The following is a 19,932-nucleotide window of genomic DNA, read 5'->3' as shown; positions in this document are numbered from 1 at the left end:
CAAGTAGAGGGAAAAAAATATGGAATCAATCAATTCTGAGGAAAAAATTATGGAATCATGAAAAACAAAAAAACACTCCAACACATCACTAGTATTTTGTTGCACCACCTCTGGCTTTTATAACAGCTTGCAGTCTCTGAGGCATGGACTTAATGAGTGACAAACAGTACTCTTCATCAATCTGGCTCCAACTTTCTCTGATTGCTGTTGCCAGATCAGCTTTGCAGGTTGGAGCCTTGTCATGGACCATTTTCTTCAACTTCCACCAAAGATTTTCAATTGGATTAAGATCCGGACTATTTGCAGGCCATGACATTGACCCTATGTGTCTTTTTGCAAGGAGTGTTTTCACAGTTTTTGCTCTATGGCAAGATGCATTATCATCTTGAAAAATGATTTCATCATCCCCAAACATCCTTTCAATTGATGGGATAAGAAAAGTGTTAAAAATATCAACGTAAACTTTATTGATGATGTAATGACAGCCATCTCCCCAGTGCCTTTACCTGACATGCAACCCCATATTATCAATGACTGTGGAAATTTACATGTTCTCTTCAGGCAGTCATCTTTATAAATCTCATTGGAATGGCACCAAACAAAAATTCCAGCATCATCACCTTGCCCAATGCAGATTCATCACTGAATATGACTTTCATCCAGTCATCCACAGTCCACGATTGCTTTTTCTTAGCCCATTGTAACCTTGTTTTTTCTGTTTAGGTGTTAATGATGGCTTTCGTTTAGCTTTTCTGTATGTAAATCCCATTTCCTTTGGGCAGTTTCTTACAGTTCGGTCACAGACGTTGACTCCAGTTTCCTCCCATTCGTTCCTCATTTGTTTTGTTGTGCATTTTCAATTTTTGAGACACTTGCTTTAAGTTTTCTGTCTTGACGCTTTGATGTCTTCCTTGGTCTACCAGTATGTTTGCCTTTAACAACCTTCCCATGTTGTTTGTATTTGGTCCAGAGTTTAGACACAGCTGACTGTGAACAACCAACATCTTTTGCAACATTGCGTGATGATTTACCCTCTTAAGAGTTTGATAATCCTCTCCTTTGTTTCAACTGACATCTCTCGTGTTGGAGCCATGATTCATGTCAGTCCACTTGGTCCAACAGCTCTCCAAGGTGTGATCACTCCTTTTTAGATGCAGACTAATGAGCAGATCTGATATGATGCAGGTGTTAGTTTTGAGGATGAAAATTTACAGGGTGATTCCATAATTGATTCCTCAGAATTGAGTGAGTCCATATTTTTTTCCCTCTGCTTGGTCTAAAAAAGTAACCGTTACTGACTGCCACAATTTTTTTTTCTTGATTTCTTATAGTGTTTCTTAAAGCCAGAAAGTTGCCATTTGAAATGACTTTAGTTTTGTGTCATGTCTGTGATCTGCTTTTTTTCTACAAAATTAAACTGAATGAACATCCTCCGAGGCCAGTGATTCCATAATTTTTGCCAGGGGTTGTATATAGGTATGCTTATATTGAGGCAGGTCTCTAGATGTGTGTACGCGTGTGTGTGTGTATGTGTCTCTCTCTCTCTCTCTCTCTCTCTCTCTCTCTCTCTCTCTCTCTCTCTCTCTCTCTCTCTCTCTCTCTCTCTCTCTCTCTCTCTCTCTCTCTCTCTCTCTCTCTCTCTCTCTCTCTCTCTCTCTCTCTCTCTCTATATATATATATATATTGAGCTGTCTTATATATCCACGTCTTTGATGTATACAACACTCTTCACTGTGGTATACAGGCATATATCTATTTTGTATATTATTGTATTATGCATGAGTTTTATGGATATGGATGTGAATATTGTGAAAGGGTTTTTATGGTTTATAGTCCTGTGACGTAACCAGCCACACCCTATTTAAGATGGCTTCTCATTCATAAAAACTATTTGCCTGATGATGGCCACTGGCTGAAACGTTGCTTGATTAAATTTACCCTGGTGTGTTGCAAGTGAGGCAGTGTGCGAGAGCTTTTTTGTTTTGCTGTGGATACTTTTGAAAGCTGGGAATGGACCGACTGTCTGCCAAGAGAGTTGCTATCCAGGACTCGGGATGGTTTGATAGTGCGGTAGGGGCATTCTCCAAGACCTGAACTTTATTAAGCCACATTAACTAACTGAAAAAAGATAGAAAAAACAAATGACAACTAAATATGTTTCTTCAAATCCATATCTGTTCAAAAATTCCTAAACTTTTTTGTGGTGATCCTTACCTATGTACTGCTGGTGATGTTGGCTCTGAGCAGCCACCGACTGCTCAGCACTGTTGCTGCAGTGCTGCGAGCTTCCACATAAGCTGTCTGACATACCGTCCACTTTCTGCAGAGGTTTGAACCTACAGCAATGGGAAAGGAAGTTATATTCATTTGAACATAGGACATTGATACACTAAATAAGAAACACAGTGACCAGTATACTTCCAGCTGTGAAGGGTGGTACACTGAATATGCTTATTTCACAGCCGAGCTTAAATTAAAAGAAATGACATTGCAAGGAGCAAGTTCAGTATGAAAGCTACTGTAAAACATTTAAGTAATTTTTTTGGTTGAATGAAATTAATGAAATTAACTATGATGAAAGAACCTTGAAATGCATTTATATCAATACGCACAACAGTCAATTCTATTAATGTTCTCTAAAAATTAGTTAGAGACATACAGTACTATATTAATTTACCACATAAATATTGCAGTAGTATCAACACTGTTTAACAAGACTTTCAATATGCAACTAAAGCCTGGGTCCCACCGAATAATAAGCTATGAATAATGAGCCACGCATGGGTGTCTCAGCGATTCGAAGAATGACCCACGTTTTCATCTATCACGTATCCGCTATGAAGGTACCTCTATGTGCCTCGAAGCAACCTCTATTGAGCCACGACCGACCTGTCATTAGAGCCTCGAATGGCTCGCATCAGCCATACTAAGCCACATAGCGCCCTGACAGCGCCATGATAACGCCATATTGGTGCAGGTTTAGGCATGGATTTGTCCAAATCTCCAGCCCTCCCACACCTGGTCCCTTTAAAGTGTGGGTTTTCAATTCACAGATTCACAGCAGCATTTAAAGATGTCACATTTTTTTTAAATGCAGCCCAAAAATAGACGCTCCGGTATAGACCCACAGTTGTGCGCTGTGCGCCAAGCTGCTGTCCGCCTGTAATGCACCAGGCCAACCAGAACCAAACCAAGGGTTCCTGGACAGCCACCTCTGTGCTCCTCGCTGGCTTTATTTCTTCTGCAGGTTTGAACACACACACACACACCGTAGATCCCACATTTAACTTTATGTTTGTCCGTTTATTTCTGCAAAATCGCTCTTTTGCACGTGCGCCTCTGTGCTCCTTCTCACTGACTTCCTTTCCATCCGTGGCTTGCTGGCTTTATTTTTTCCCTGGCTTTAAACACAGTCATTTTTACACTGTGAGCCCACTTTTAAGTTTGTGTTCGTCCGTTTATTTCTGCAAAATCACTCTTTTGCGCGTGGTGCCGTTCTGCATACAGAATGAGGTAGCCGCTTTAATTACATACACCTGTGGATCACTTAAAAAAAAAAAAAAAATTATATATATTTCTTTATTTCTTCCGCAGCTTACAAGTCACTGTGATATAACTTGTAACTTTGTGCTATGTCTTCAAAATCGGTCTCTTGTGCGCTCTCCTTCTGCATTGCTGCACAGCTCTGCTTTTAGCGGCTTGACTGGAGTTATTTCTTCTGTTATCAGAGTTTCACCTGATACTTAATATCGTCTGAAAGCAGACAGAAGAAGAAATGGAAAGAACACAGGAGAGACAACAGCTGGTAAATATCATTTACCATATTTGCACCTGGCATTAAAATGTGTTTAGGGTGAATGGACTGACACTGGACAGTGCTTGACCACATGAAAACACAGGTGTAAATGTTGACCACATGAAAGCACAGGTGTAAACGTACCCAAAATGCATTGAAGATACTGTGATCTTATTGGGCAAATCTCTTCTGGAGGTGGTAATGGACACATTGTGACCACACTGGACACTGATGTACGAGGTCTATTAGAAAAGTATCCGACCTTATTATTTTTTTCAAAAACCATATGGATTTGAATCACGTGTGATTACATCAGACATGCTTGAACCCTCGTGGGCAAGCAAGAGTTTTTTCACGCCTGTCAGTTACGTCATTCGCCTGTGGGCAGTCTTTGAGTGAGGAGTCGCCCACCCTCTCATCGATTTTTTCAATGTTTAGGAATGGCTCAGACACTGCTGCTTTGTTTGATCAAAATTTTTTCAAAACTGTAAGGCACAACTGAGTGGACACCATTCGATAAATTCAGCTGGTTTTCGGTAAAAATTTTAACGGCTGATGAGAGATTTTGGTCTGGTAGTGTCGCCGTAAGGACGGCCCACGGTGCCTGACGGCGATTTGCGCTTCGAGGCGGCAGCGTCTCGCCGTTTCAAGTTGAAAACGTCCACATTTCAGGCTCTGTTGACCCAGTAAGTCATCAGAGAACAGAGAACTTTCAGAAGAAGTCGGCATGAGGAGTTTATTCGGACATTCCATTGTTACCGGATATTTTGTAATGAAAGAACGTGTGGGCAGAGTCGCATGTCGGGCCGGACCCGACCGCGGGGGGTCGCAACAGGAAAAACACCTCCGTTGGAAACCTTAACGGACAAGTTGGAACATGCCCAAGCTGTTAAACAATTTCTCAGTTACTCACAGTTATCAGAAGCTGCCTGAATTTTACAAATGGTTTTCAACATGGAGGTGTTTTTCCTGTCGCAGCGCACACAGATTCACCGAGTCGTCACGGAAATGACTCAGCGAATTTGCGCGCACGTCTTTCATTACAAAATGTCCTTAAACAGTGGAATGTCCGCATAAACTCCTCATGCCGGCCTCTTCTGAATCTTCTCTGTTCTCTCACGATGTCCTGGGTCAACAGAGCCTTAAATTAGGATGATTTCAGCTTGAAACAGGCGGACGACGGCGCCTGGAAGCACTGCAGGACGTCCCGCTCCGTGGGAAGTCCTTACAGCGACAGAAACACCCCATAATCTCTCATCAGCCGTTAAACTTTTCACCGAAAACCATCTTAATTTCTCGAATAGTGTCCACTCAGATATTCCTCACAGGTCCAGAAAAAAGTTTGATAAAGCAACACGCGCCGTATCGAGCAGCGTGTGAAACAAAGGAATTCAGCCGAGAGGGCGGGACCACATCTCACTCAAGGCCTGCCCACAGGGAAATGACGTTACCGACATGCGTGAAAAAACTCACGCATGCGCACGAGGGTTCAAGCATGATTGGTGTAATCGCATTGTCAATCAAATCCATATAGTTTTTTTTTTTTTATAAAACTGCCGGTTAGTTTTATAAGATACCTCGTAAATGTGAATACATTGCTAACCCATATACAACAACTACGTAGGTAGGCGGTGCCAAATGTAGCGTATGCCAAATGTATGGCTGAGGTAGGGGCGGTGCTGTCCTGGGTAATGCCGTTCACAGTAAAATCAAAAGTGTAACTGCATGTACATATGTAGGTATCTGAAGATCCCCACCCTCTCTTACCAGTCCCAACTGTGTTCCTACATCCAGATCACCCTCTGGACAGTGGAAAAAAGAGCTGCATAAATCAGCACTCTGCACTACTTTGATCTTTAGCAATACAGCTATCAAAGACAGCTTCTTCTTCAACTTTTTCATTGTGGTCAACGGGGACTAGGGATGGGTATCGAGAATCGGTTCTTTTTGAGAATTATTAAGAAATTATTTGATCCACCGACATCAATAGCCTTTTTGCTTAACGATTCCATTATCGGTCCTTCAGAGCTGAGTTGGAATTAATAACTTCAAAGCAAATCACCATTTTAAATCAAATGACACCTCTTTCCAAGCGTTGTAACACAGACAACAAACTACAACAGACTAAAATGCTTTTTTCCTCCCAAAATGAGACACCCTGCATTCTTTATGAATTACAATGATGTTGACGTGCAGCGCAGCCATTTGCAAGAGCTCAGCTCAGAGCCTATGGAGTTACATTTGTGTCAATGTCTGAAAGGAAATGCTTTTGAGAAAAACTACAGATTTTGTTTATTTCTATTTATGTCCAAAGATTTAGGATCCACCATGCACAGATTTTCTTTATGTCCAGAGATCAAAGAATCCAATGACCAATTTCATATTTATTTACTTTAAGACTCAATAAAATGTTGTTGACATAGAAAACCTGTAAAGCCTACTTTTAGTACACAGACAATTCACAGGAGGTATTGATAAGGAAATCGATAAGGAATCGGATCGATAATGGCATCGATAACTATAAAATCTTGTCAATACCAATCCCTAATGGGGACACAAAGTATTGCTACTAGGTGTAAATGTAATCAGATTAAAACCCTGTAGATAAAAAAGATTTTAATGCCAGGTGTAAAGTGAGAGAGAGAGAGAGAGAGAGAGAGAGAGAGAGAGAGAGAGAGAGAGAGAGAGAGAGAGAGAGAGAGAGAGAGAGAGAGAGAGAGAGAGAGAGAGAGAGAGAGAGAGAGAGAGCTGACCTTTGCTTCTGGTGGACTGGCTGCTGTCTCATGGCCATATACTGTGTATCCTCCTGTAGCCGGTTGAGTGGTGAATCTGGCTTCACCCGGATACCATAGTAATGGTACTTAGAATTTCCTCTGGGTAATTCAGTGGGGTGGGGGGTGGGGTGGGGTGCAGAAATCATAAGAAATGTAATCACTATCATTATCCTCTTCCACCAGCAAGTCTCTCATACCTACACTATAAGCATCATCATCACTGTCACATCTACAGTATAGGGATTACATACGGACTCTTATCAGCACTGGCAGCAAACTCTTTCTGTTGGTACCTGGTGCCAAGCCGCCGGGTCCTGAGGCCCATGAAAACTGAGCGAATGAGCTTTCCAAAAGAGGCTGCATTGACTGGATCCAGTTTCTGTTCCTGACAGTGGCGCAAGTAATGATTATACAAGGAGCATCGGGGCAGGCTCACACCCTCTGCAGTCTCATAGTTGTCGAGCAGCCACTGTAGCTAAAAATATACAGAACACAGTCGCACAATCAATGACCTCAAATGCTGCTGTTTCATCATTACACAATTGCAATTCAAAAGAGCACGGAGTTCACGGTCACATTTTATATGTCAAATATTTCATAAGCTATTTTAGAATCATAAAATGTTTGACTCAGTGTATAAATTTTTAGAGAACAGTTAAAAAAAATGTTCATCATCACTAAGTTTAATGTATACATATTTAGAGAACAGTTAAAAAATGTTCATCATCACATCCTTAGTCAAACATTTTATGATATATCAAATATTTCATAACCTATTTTAGGATCATAAAATGTTTGACTAAGTTTAGTGTATACATTTTTAGAAAACAGTTAGAAAAATGTTCATTATCACATCCTAGGAACCCCTCCACCGCGCGCACACACACACACATTTCCTTTCTACAATCTGATATACAGTGCATCTGGAAAGTATTCACAGTGCTTCACTTTTAACACATTTTGTTATGTTCCAATCTATTTCCAAAATGGAATAAATTAATTTCTTTTCACACAAAATTCTACTCACAATACTCCACAATGACAACATCAGGGTTCTCCCCAGACAATGGAATCATGGCGCCATACCATTATACTGCTACTGCAGCGCCCCTACACTGTGGCGTCACCTCACAATATTTTTTTGATTTGACAATTTATTCAATAACCTTCATCAAAGCCATTTAAAGATATTAATCGTGACTCACCTTTCTGCTGATTAAAGTCGCTAACTGGGAAGAAATGAGAATCGTCCGACGTTTCAAACCTGACAGTTTTTATTTGTTCATCCACTAACATGCTTTTTCATGGCGCAGCCCACAACAGCTCTCAAGCATGGACTGGACCATTAATATCTCTTGCTTCACCAGCTCATAAGATGAAGTTACAGTCCCTCATGTAAAGCAAAAATATTAATAAGAATATCCTCCGTGTGTTGTTGTGGGACTTGACTGATCAAACATTGTTCCTCCAATGCTGTCATTGTTACTGGCTCACCGGCAAGATGAAGTTATAGTCCCTGACTGACTGCACGTTTCTTCTTCAGGCCGCAGGCCTGGCTGATGAGATGCTCCCTTTCCACTTGAGCCGGCTGTTCTTCTGACCCGGTTCCGAACGTCCAGGTGTTCGTTTGCTCCGGTTGTTGAAGAAAATCATTAACAAATACAAACTCTCTAACGATGAGAAAGCAACAGTAACGTGATCATGACGAGACGTCATTTTCCAACTCCTCACCAACAAAATAATCCTGGTACTTTTAGCTCATTTTACAAGTGAAAACTCTATATTTCTGTTGAAATTTACTAAATTCCTGACCATATGAAAGCATGTGTGACACGGACACATTCATTGAAGGAGGTGGTGGCGTAAAGGTTTGCACGATGGACTGGGATGTCAACGTTCAGCGCTTCCCGAGAGCAGTCAAGCTCCCAACTGGCACTTTGAACAGGCATGTTTGGGAGGAGTGAGATGTGCGCCGTGGGCCCTTCTGGAAATAAGTGATTTTGTTGGCTACCCACAATTAAATAAGAACCTCTGCTTCTTCTTCTTCTTTCACCAATATGTAAATGACACCGCTGCATGACAATCATGCAACAATGACATCATCCCGTGGACAATCTCCTTGATTGTTTGACTGACTGATTGATTTCAGTAAGTTCACAATAAAATTGTAAATACAACATAGCTGTACAACAGCTTGGGACTCCGGCAAGGATGGTTGCATTCCTCCCCTCCCCTCTCCTCCTTTCTGTTCTCTATCGCTGCTCCAACCTTCAAAGTCCCAGCTTCACCAGACTGTGAATTCTTCAAATTAAGATTTGGATTAACCATGGAATTGATCAGCTGGTCTCTCAACGCTATTGATACCATTTTTTTCGACAAGGTAATCAGGGCTGGGGGACCCTGCGTGCCCTGATGGAACCTAAGCAGTGGGCTATGCTCTCGACACCTGAGAAAATGGCGTGTTACATGCTTGTCTCCACTTTCTTTGAAAGATGTTGAGGATTTATTTCTATTTGCTTTTATGGTGGGAGGTTTGGCGCTGATTGGTTTGTGCACTGCCCTGACCCACAGGAATATTAGCAAGACGGCTGCTACCAGAATCTTGTCCCCTCATCTGTCCGTCATGATTAATGAGTTGGGCAATGCTGTGAAATCTCAGACTGCGTGAACTCTTGAACTCAAATGCAAAATGGATACCATCTGGAGCATATCGCAGCGTTGCAAAGGAATGTGCTGCTGAGGACCGGAGAATATTCTTCATAAATTTGGACTCGAGACGGTCAGAGGTGCAGTAAATGGAATTCTGTATCTCTCCGCCTAACATCAACATGGCAGCCTTATCGGTTCCTGAAGGCCAAATACCCTGGCTTCCTCCCTGCCACCCTGGAGGCAGCGCATTTTTTTTTTTTTTTTTTACTGCTGCAGCCTTCAACTCCCCAAGCAGGGCGGTGCGGGCCCCTCCTGCTGCAGCCTTCACCCACATTGCCTCAATTCGGATGATGGACTGCTTCAAGTTTAGTGCACATAAACAATGTCAAATGTATATGTGTTGTCTTTAATTTTGATGTGTGCCATTATTACGGTAAACAAGTAATAATTGTGGATTAATTGCTATATCTTGTCTGAGGTAACTGGAGTGTAAACGTAATTTCGTTGTTGCACTCGTGTAATGACAATGACAATAAATCTTATCTAATCTCATTAAATCTAAATGCATTAAAAATACATGGATGACACAAGAAAGTGAAAACACTTAATTCCATTGTGGTCCATTATGATTTCTACTGAAGGAGATGAGGCAGAAACATTCAGCTTTTAGTCAGCTTGCAACAACTGGGCCAAGATGAATAAAAGAAGAATTGTTTACTAATTGAGCATTCTTTAATTTTTAATAACTTTAATTTAACTTTTAATTTCCATTAATGTTGTCTTGAGCTCATGATTTGGGTGTTATTGTGACTTTAAGTACCTGATTGTCCAATAGTTTGGAAACATGGTATGCAAAAAGTAAAAATATCATGGTTTAATTAAGTTTATTCCAGAGCTATTTGGAATGTGCAGATTGATGTGCATTGTGCAAAAAATAGCATTCTATCATAAGAAGAACTTGGTGTTGGAAATTTTCTTATGTCTCTTAAGTTGTATATTTAGAGAACACTGATAGCTGAAGTTGCAGGAAATGGCTTCCATTTGTACTTAAAACAGTCAACACTCGAACCAGCAGGGGGGTAGCTGCCAACAGCACTACTGTACTACAAATTTCTCGGGAGAACCCTTGCTACATTTAAATTTTGCAAGTTTATTGAACAACAACAAATCACATATGTACATAATTATGTACATATAGTATGTACATACCTATTCACACTCTTTGCTCAATACTTTGTTGATGTACCTTTGGCAGCAATTACAGCCTCAAGCCTCCTTGAATATGATGCCATAAGGTTGGTGCACCTATCTTCGGGCACTTTTGAACATTTCTCTTTGCAGAACCTCTCAAGCTCCATCAGTTTGATGAGGAGTGTTGGTGCACAGCCATTTTCAGATCTCTCCAGAGATGCTCAATCTGACTCAGGTCTGGGCTCTGGCTGGGCCTCTCAAAGACATTAAAAGAGTTGTCCTGAAGTTACTCCTTTGATATCTTGGCTGTGTGCTTAGGGTCACTGTCCTGCTGAAAGATAAGTTGTTGCCACAGTCTGAGGTCAAGAGCGCTATGGAGCAGGTTTTCATCCACGATGTCTCTGTACATTGCTGCATTCATCTTTCCCTCAATCCTAACTATTCTCCAAATTCCTGCTGCTGAAAAACATCCCCACAGCATGATGCTGCCACCACCATGCTTCACTATAGTGATGGTGCCTGGTTTCCTCCAAACATGACGCTTGGCATTCACACCAAAGAGTTCAATCTTTGTCTCATTAGATCAGAGAATTTTGTTTCTCCTGGTCTGAGAGTCCTTCAGGTGCCATTTGGCAAACTCCAGGTGGGCTGCCGTGTGCCTTTTACTAAGGAGTGGCTTCTGTCTGGCCACACTACCATACAGTCCTGAGTGGTGGATTGCGGCAGAGATGGCTGTCCTTCTGGAAGGTTCTCCTCTCTCACAGAGGAATGCTGGAGATCTCATAGAGGAATGCTTGAGATCTGACAGAGTGACCACTGGGTTCTTAGTCACCGCCTTGACTTCACCCCGATCGCTCAGTAGAGACAGGCGGCCAGCTCTAGGAAGCGTCCTGGTGGAGCCGAACTTCTTCCATTTACAAATGATGGAAGCCACTGTGTGGGACCTTCAAAGCAGCAGAGGTGTTTCTGTACCCTTCCCCAGATTTGTGCCTCAAGACAATTCTGTCTCGGAGGACAACAGACAATTCGTTTGACTTCATGCTTGGTCTGTGCTCTGACATGCACTGTTAACTGTGGGACCTTATATGTAGACAGGTGTGTGTTTTTCCAAATCATGTCCAATCAACTGAATTTACCCCAGGTGGACTCCAATTAAGCTGTAGAAACATCTCAAGGATGGTCAGTGGAAACAGGATGCACCTGAGCTCAATTTTGAGCTTCATGGCAAAGGCTGTGAATACTTATGTATGTGATTGCTTAGATTTTTATTTTTAATAAATTTACAAAAATCTAAAAACTTTTTTCACAGTGTCATTTTATAAAGTGTTGTGTGTAAAATTTTTAGGGGAAAATGACTTTCAGCCATTTTGGAGTAAAGATGGGGAAAAGGTGAAGCACCGTGAATACTTTTCGAATCCATTGTAGGCAGGTTTCAGACAAGGAACAAAAATCAAGTACTTTGATCTTAATTTAATTTAGCCAAACTTCAATTCATTTTAAGGACTATTTAAAGCCAATGAGAAAAAATTAACCATTTCTATTTTGAACTGGTATAAATCTGGTTTGGATCCTAAAAGCACTGTTTAGTTTAAAGGAAGATAAAATCATAATATATGTATTCAGTCCGATTAAATCCAATGTTTTACTGTTGGTTTGGTCCATTTAAAAAGTCTGAAACATGTTGAAAGGATTTTGTAAACAGTCTAAACCAGTGTTTGGTACATCTAATGCTGAGTTTACACATAATCAAATGAAATTAAATCAATTTTATTTATATAGCGCCAAATCACAACAAACAGTTGCCCCAAGGAGCTTTATATTGTAAGGCAAAAGCCATACAATAATTACAGAAAAACCCCAACGGTCAAAACGACCCCCTATGAGCAAGCACTTGGCGACAGTGGGAAGGAAAAACTCCCTTTTAACAGGAAGAAACCTCCAGCAGAACCAGGCTCAGGGAGGGGCAGTCTTCTGCTGGGACTGGTTGGGGCTGAGGGGAGAGAATCAGGAAAAAGTCATGCTGTGGAAGAGAGCAGAGATCAATCACTAATGATTAAATGCAGAGTGGTGCATACAGAGCAAAAAGAGGTGAATAAAAAGAAACACTCAGTGCATCATGGGAACCCCCCAGCAGTGTAAGTCTATAGCAGTATAACTAAGGGATCCAACCCTATCTATAAGCTTTTTCAAAAAGGAACGTTTTAAGCTTAATCTTAAAAGTAGAGAGGGTGTCTGTCTCCCTAATCCGAATTGGGAGCTGGTTCCACAGGAGAGGAGCCTGAAAGCTGAAGGCTCTGCCTCCCATTCTACTCTTACAAACCCTAGGAACTACAAGTAAGCCTGCAGTCTGAGAGCAAAGCGCTCTATTGGGGTGATATGGTACTATGAGGTCCCTAAGATAAGATGGGACCTGATTATTCAAAACCTTATAAGTAAGAAGAAGAATTTTAAATTCTATTCTGGAATTAACAGGGAGCCAATGAAAAGAAGTCAATATGGGTGAAATATGCTCTCTCCTTCTAGTCCCCGTCAGTACTCTAGCTGCAGCATTTTGAATTAACTGAAGGCTTTTCAGGGAACTTTTAGGACAACCTGATAATAATGAATTACAATAGTCCAGCCTAGAAGAAATAAATGCATGAATTAGCTTTTCAGCATCACTCTGAGACAAGACCTTTCTAATTTTAGAGATATTGCGCAAATGCAAAAAAGCAGTCCTACATATTTGCTTAATATGCGCATTAAAGGACATATCCTGATCAAAAATGACTCCAAGATTTCTCACAGTATTACTAGAGGTCAAAGCTGGGTATCATCTGCGTAACAATAAAAATTTAAGCAATGCTTTCTAATAATACTGCCTAAGGGAAGCATGTATAAAGTGAATAAAATCGGTCCTAGCACAGAACCTTGTGGAACTCCATAATTAACCTTAGTCCGTGAAGAAGACTCCCCATTTACATGAACAAACTGTAATCTATTAGATAAATATGATTCAAACCACTGCAGCGCAGTGCCTTTAATACCTATGGCATGCTCTAATCTCTGTAATAAAATTTTATGGTCAACAGTATCAAAAGCTGCACTGAGGTCTAACAGGACGAGCACAAAGATGAGTCCACTGTCTGAGGCCATAAGAAGATCATTTGTAACCTTCACTAATGCTGTTTCTGTACTATGATGAATTCTGAAACCTGACTGAAACTCTTCAAATAGACCATTCCTCTGCAGATGATCAGTTAGCTGTTTTACAACTACCCTTTCAAGAATTTTTGAGAGAAAAGGAAGGCTGGAGATTGGCCTATAGTTAGCTAAGATAGCTGGGTCAAGTGATGGCTTTTTAAGTAATGGTTTAATTAATGCCACCTTAAAAGCCTGTGGTACATAGCCAACTAATAAAGATAGATTGATCATATTTAAGATCGAAGCATTAATTAATGGTAGGGCTTCCTTGAGCAGCCTGGTAGGAATGGGGTCTAATAGACATGTTGATGGTTTGGAGGAAGTGACTAATGAAAGTAACTCAGACAGAACAATCGGAGAGAAAGAGTCTAACCAAATACCAGCATTACTGAAAGCTGCCGAACATAAAGATATGTCTTTGGGATTGTTATGAATAATTTTTTCTCTAATAGTTAAAATTTTATTTGCAAAGAAAGTCATGAAGTCATTACTAGTTTTAGTTAAAGGAATACTCGGCTCAATAGAGCTCTGACTGTTTGTCAGCCTGGATACAGTGCTGAAAAGAAACCTGGGGTTGTTCTTATTTTCTTCAATTAGTGATGAATAGTAAGATGTCCTAGCTTTATGGAGGGCTTTTTATAGAGCAACAGACTCTTTTTCCAGGCTAAATGAAGATCTTCTAAATTAGTGAGACGCCATTTCCTCTCCAGCTTACGGGTTATCTGCTTTAAGCTGTGAGTTTGTGGGTTATACCACGGAGTCGGGCACTTATGATTTAAGGCTCTCTTTTTCAGAGGAGCTACAGCATCCAAAGTTGAGCTCAATGAGGATGTAAAGCTATTGATGAGATAATCTATCTCACTCACAGAGTTTAGGTAGCTACTCTGCACTGTGTTGGTATATGGCATTGAAGAACATAACAAAGAAGGAATCATATCCTTAAACCTAGTTACAGCGGTTTCAGAAAGACTTCTACTGTAATGAAACTTATTCCCCACTGCTGGGTAGTCCATTAAAGTAAATGTAAATGGTATTAAGAAATGATCAGACAAAAAGGTGTTTTCAGGGAATACTGTTAAGTCTTCAATTTCTATGCCATATGTCAGAACAAGATCTAAAGTGTGGTTAAAGTGGTGGGTGGGCTCATTTACATTTTGAGCGAAGCCAACTGAGTCTAATAATAGATTAAATGCAGTGTTGAGGCTGTCATTCTCAGCATCTATGTGAATGTTAAAATCACCCACTATAATTATCTTATCTGAGCTAAGCACTAAGTCAGACAAAAGGTCTGAAAAATCACAAAGAAACTCACAGTAACGACCAGGTGGACGATAGATAATAACAAATAAAACTGGTTTTTGAGACTTCCAATTTAGATGGGGAAGACTAAGAGACAAGCTTTCAAATGAATTAAAGCTCTGTCTGGGTCTTTGATTAATTAATAAGCTGGAGTGGAAGATTGCTGCTAATCCTCCTCCTCGACCCGTGCTTCGAGTATTCTGACAGTGTGACTCGGGGATGTTGACTCTCTTAAACTAACATATTCATACTACTGTAACCAGGTTTCTGTAAAGCAGAATAAATCAATATGTAGATCAATTATTAAATCATTTAGTAACAGGGACTCAGAAGAGAGAGACCTAATATTTAATAGACCACATTTAACTGTTTTAGTCTGTGGTGCAGTTGAAGGTGCTATATTATTTTTTCTTTTTGAATTTTTATGCTTAAATAGATTTTTACTGGTTATTGGTGGTCGGGGAGCAAGCACCGTCTCTACGGGGATGGGGTATTGGGGGGATGGCAGGGGGAGAGAAGCTGCAGAGAGGTGTGTAAGACTACAACTCTGCTTCCTGGTCCCAACCCTGGATAGTCACAATTTGGAGGGTTTAATAAAACTGGCCAGATTTCTAGAGATGAGAGCTGCTCCATCCAAAGTGGGATGGATGCCGTCTCTCCTAACAAGACCAGATTTTCCCCAGAAGCTTTGCCAATTATCTATGAAGCCCACCTCATTTTTTTGGACACCACTCAGACAGCCAGCAATTCAAGGAGAACATGCGGCTAAACATAATGAGGACAAGTCCTCAATAATGAGGACAAGTCACGAATGCCATGAAATATACATTATTGGCCGCTGGTCACAAATGTGATGATTCAGGGCAGAGGCATCAAGGGTCCTTAGGAACTGTTGAAACCTGTTACCATACATTAAGATTAATGGCACGTATCGCTGGTGAATGATCATGAACCATTACCAACGGTCAATAATAATGTTGCACGCTGTTGCACGCTGTTGCGCACTATTGCACGTAACTGGGCATCGTTCTGTCAGGTGGTGAATCAGGCAATTGTCTCCACCCCACCATATTTATCCTACTGTCAGCTGCTGAACAGTTCGCTCCAGACTGCTCCTCAAAATCCAAGATGAATCCACAGCAGAAGAACTTTGTGATTGCATGCTTTCTGTGCCATGGAGTGGCACAGAAAGGAGGAGGAAGAGTCAAAGAGCTAAATGTCTGGCTGCACGCGGCTCTCCTGTGGCTCAGACTCCTTCTCCCGAACACCAGGCACAACAGCGGGTGGAACACCTGCAGGATAGTGCTGAGGAGCATTGGAACGAGATTTAGCCGACTTGGCGTCACTGTCCTCCTTGCGATGAAGCAGGGTTTAATTGTGTGCACATGAAAGAAGTGATTCGTAGTGGCGCACAGTGAAGTGATGCCATGCTACAATTCCTGTCAAAACGTGACAGTTTCTGTGTCAATTTGTAATAACGTGTGACAGTATGGGCTCCAAGAACCATCACAGGAACCACTACGAACGCTGTCACACTCTATTAAGGATCACCACTAATCAAGACGTATCAACATGCTCAGTTGCGAATAGGGATGGGTACTGATAAGATTTTATCAATATTGATGCCATTATCGATTGTGCTTATAGAGCCGATTCCCTTATCGATACCTCTTTTGAACTTTCTGTGTACTAAAAGTAGACTTTACAGGTTTTCTATGTCAACAACATTTTATTGAGTCTTAACGTAAATAAATATGAAATTGGTCACTGTATCCTTGATCTCTGGACATAAATAAAAATAAACAAAGTCTGTAGTTTTTGTCAAAAGCATTTCCTTTCAGACATTTTGGCATGAATGTCTCTCCATACCTCTGAGCTGAGCTCAGCCGGCTGCTGCATGTCAGCGCAGGATGTCTCATTTTGGGAGGGAAAGAAACGTTTTGATCGATTGTAGTTTGTTTGTATTACAACATCTGGAAAGAGATGTCAATTGATTTAAACGGTGTTTCGCTTTGAAGTTATTAATTCTGACTGGACTATCACTCTAACTTGACTCAGCAGAGAGCCGTGCAGCATTTGGACCTATGTCAACAGAACGAAGGACGATTCTCATTTCTTTCTCGCTACAAGACAGGAGTCCCAGTTAGTGACTTGTGTGCACAAAAGTGACTCATAAGTGACATATTCAGGGATGAAAGTAGTGAAAAACAACAACAAAAAAAAGCTGTAACCCAAAATTACCCCCCACCACCACCCACACAAAAATGTGTGAATTCTTGAAGTTCTGAAATGCAATCTGGGACTATTCCAGACAAACTGCAGTGAGTGCAGCATCCATTTAGGTGAGAAATAAACCCAACTTTCCTTATTTAAATTCATTCCAGTAGTATTCTGCCCTTACTAGGATGCAGCAGTTTTCTAGCTTGGCAGATAGCTCTGGAGGAAATCACTGAAGAAATTAACAAATTGAAAATATGGTTTGACCGAAAAAAATTGTCATTAAACTTAAATAAAACAGGGATGAAGTGGAGGTGTAAGAGTCACTAGGTGTTCACAGGAAAGTTATTTATTTCTATATTCATTTATTTATTTATGTTCATTGTTAGTTGGTTTTATATTTTCTGTTGTGTTTTTAATCAGGTTCTTTTTGTCTCTTTCTCTAAAATTGTACTGTAGCATTAGTAGTTATTATTACTATTATTGTTGTTGCTATTATTATTATTAATATATAAACAAAAATAAATTTAAAAAATATTATAATTTGTAATACATTTGACTCTTTTATAACACTGAGCCATTAATCATTATACAGAAAACAAATGCACACAAACGTGCTGAGATGCAAACAGCTTAATGCTAACTTTAACATTGAAAATGCCATAGACATGCTAACGTGTTAGCATCAGTCCCATTTTTAAGTTATAAAATACATCTATCCTCTGTTTCAGAAGACCATAACAGGTCGGTTTAACATAAAAAAGGTAAATATTACTCATAGACATATGCTCTTTGGGGTTTTAGCGGGGAAAAATTAAGATAAAGCGAAATAAAACAAAGAACCAACAAAGCAGCGGGTCGGATCAATACTTCAAGCTTCAAAGAGCCGCGCTGCAGAAACGGTTGATTACATTACCTGCAGGGGTTTTGTAATCAACATAGAGACATGATCATTTTCCCGGCAAACACCCCCAATAACAACGGTCGCTCTGAAGGGCCGATAAAGGAATCATTAAGCAAAAAGGCTATTGATGTTGGTGGATCGAATCATTTCTTCACGATATCTGAAAAGAACCGGTTCTCAATACCCAACCCTAGTTGCGAACTCCACAACGTGAGGCGAAATGAGGGTGGTGCGTGACATTCGTGGAAGATATTTTGACACCCAAAAACATGCTCCACGAACATCACGTACCTACATGCACTGTTAGGAAACCTATTCAGGCATGTTAAGTCACATTAAGAATGTCAGGAATGTGCCACAAGTGACAGAAAAATGACATTCATAACGTGTACTGCCTATGTGTAAATGCAGCATTCGAGCATCTACAATATCTACAGTGATTAGACTTCTTGCTGGTCTTTCAAGATGTTTCAGCACTTGTCCAAGTGACTTATTCAGTTTTAAAAGTGTATGGAATTGCATGTGTAAGCATAAAAGTTTTAGAAGCCGAAACAAATTAAAATTTAGATTTTTTTCCCCACGGTAAATGGCTGAAGAACTATGAATCAAAACATATTTCACTATTCCTATCTTAATTATTTACTGAACTTTAATTCTTTACTGAAGTATTAACTGTGCCCACAGATTCAGCAATTTTTGATTGAATCAACCTTTGAATGCAAACTTGAAGAGCTGAACGAGGTCTTCAGACAGACAGTACGGTGATGACAGTTATCTGTCAGTGGCCAACACACAAGGAATCAGCATAAAAAGCAATAATCAACTAGCAAATCAGACAGCAAATAAAAGTTCAAATGACATAAGTATAAATGTTGGAGAGATTCTAAGTCAGAATATGAGATAAAGAGTTTAACGTAGGACTGTGCGTTGATGAGTGAATCACTCGATTATTTGTTTCAACTTAGACAACACAAACAACAAACTGAAAAGTTGTTAATATGCAGAAAAAAATTCTTAAAATCATCTTAAAGTAACATGCAAGTACCAGTTTATTAATACTGTAGCAAGGGAGAATTTAAGCCCAAAGCGACAGCAAATGCCAATCCAGACAGGATGAAAACCAACTGAGATAATTACATATGTGCACAAGTGGGATAGTGCAGAGTAAGTACAGCTAGCTGTAGGAAATGTGCTCCAGCTTTGTACAGTACTAGTGGAACACAGTGCCCAAAGGTGCAGCCAATGCTCTTGTTTCCATTTTCTTTTCATGTTCTTTCCAAAGAAAGTTCCTGGTTGACTTACATGGCTGTTGAGCAGGCTGCTTTTGTGACTTGCAATTCCATCAGACTTTTGGAGGTTTTCAATCGCCATTTCAAGCTAAAGAAAAGAGCATGCAAAAAAAAAAAAGTGTTGGAAAAGGTAAAAAAAGAAAAAAGAAATGAATATAGAAGGGGTGGAGGCAAGAAAGTGAGAGAGAGAAAGATTGAGATATAAATAAGCAAGGGTATATAGAAATAGACAACACAAAACAAAGGAAATATAAGACTGTTAGCTGGCAGCCAGATCTGTGCATTTCCATTAAAAAAAAAATAAATCTGTCAGTGTTGCAGCCAAATCCATTCTAGGCGTGTGTCTCTTCTGGTTAGTAACTGCCACCATATTTAACTGCTGCTAAATGCAGGCAAAGTTGGCTTGTGAGTATTTTTTTAACCCCTGTTAGACTCAACACTCATACTGGTCAGATCAATCAATTATCCATTTCAGGGATATTTAAACAATTCTACTGCAAACTCAAGGTAAGCTCTGAAGATAAATCAAAATTATCAACAATAAATGTCTGGATGTAAACACAATACTCCTGTAATTATTCTAGTCTGTTCGTTCAAAGAAAAAAAACATAATCCAGTAATAGCACTGTG

At 40.2% G+C, this 19,932-nt stretch overlaps 1 protein-coding gene across 5 annotated transcripts in view; it reads right to left on the bottom strand.

Annotated features, from left to right (window-relative positions):
- Window positions 1–19,932, bottom strand: part of rfx2 (regulatory factor X, 2 (influences HLA class II expression)) — a 189,152-nt gene that overhangs the window by 30,235 nt on the left and 138,985 nt on the right. For 4 of the 5 annotated variants that reach the window (XM_034180164.1, XM_034180167.1, XM_034180166.1 and 1 more), the window contains 4 exons: window positions 19,316–19,390; window positions 6,864–7,045; window positions 6,550–6,669; window positions 2,215–2,336 (listed from right to left, as the gene is read on the bottom strand). In XM_034180164.1, the coding sequence (XP_034036055.1) occupies window positions 2,215–2,336; window positions 6,550–6,669; window positions 6,864–7,045; window positions 19,316–19,390 (499 nt within the window). The remainder of the gene's footprint in view (window positions 1–2,214; window positions 2,337–6,549; window positions 6,670–6,863; window positions 7,046–19,315; window positions 19,391–19,932) is intronic. The other variant, XM_034180165.1, reaches the window with a different exon arrangement.

Source organism: Thalassophryne amazonica, chromosome 10 (assembly GCF_902500255.1).
Source record: "Thalassophryne amazonica chromosome 10, fThaAma1.1, whole genome shotgun sequence".
NCBI lineage: Eukaryota > Metazoa > Chordata > Actinopteri > Batrachoidiformes > Batrachoididae > Thalassophryne > Thalassophryne amazonica.
The sequence above is the reverse complement of the archived record's forward strand: the minus strand, read 5'-3'. Positions and strand labels throughout refer to the sequence as shown.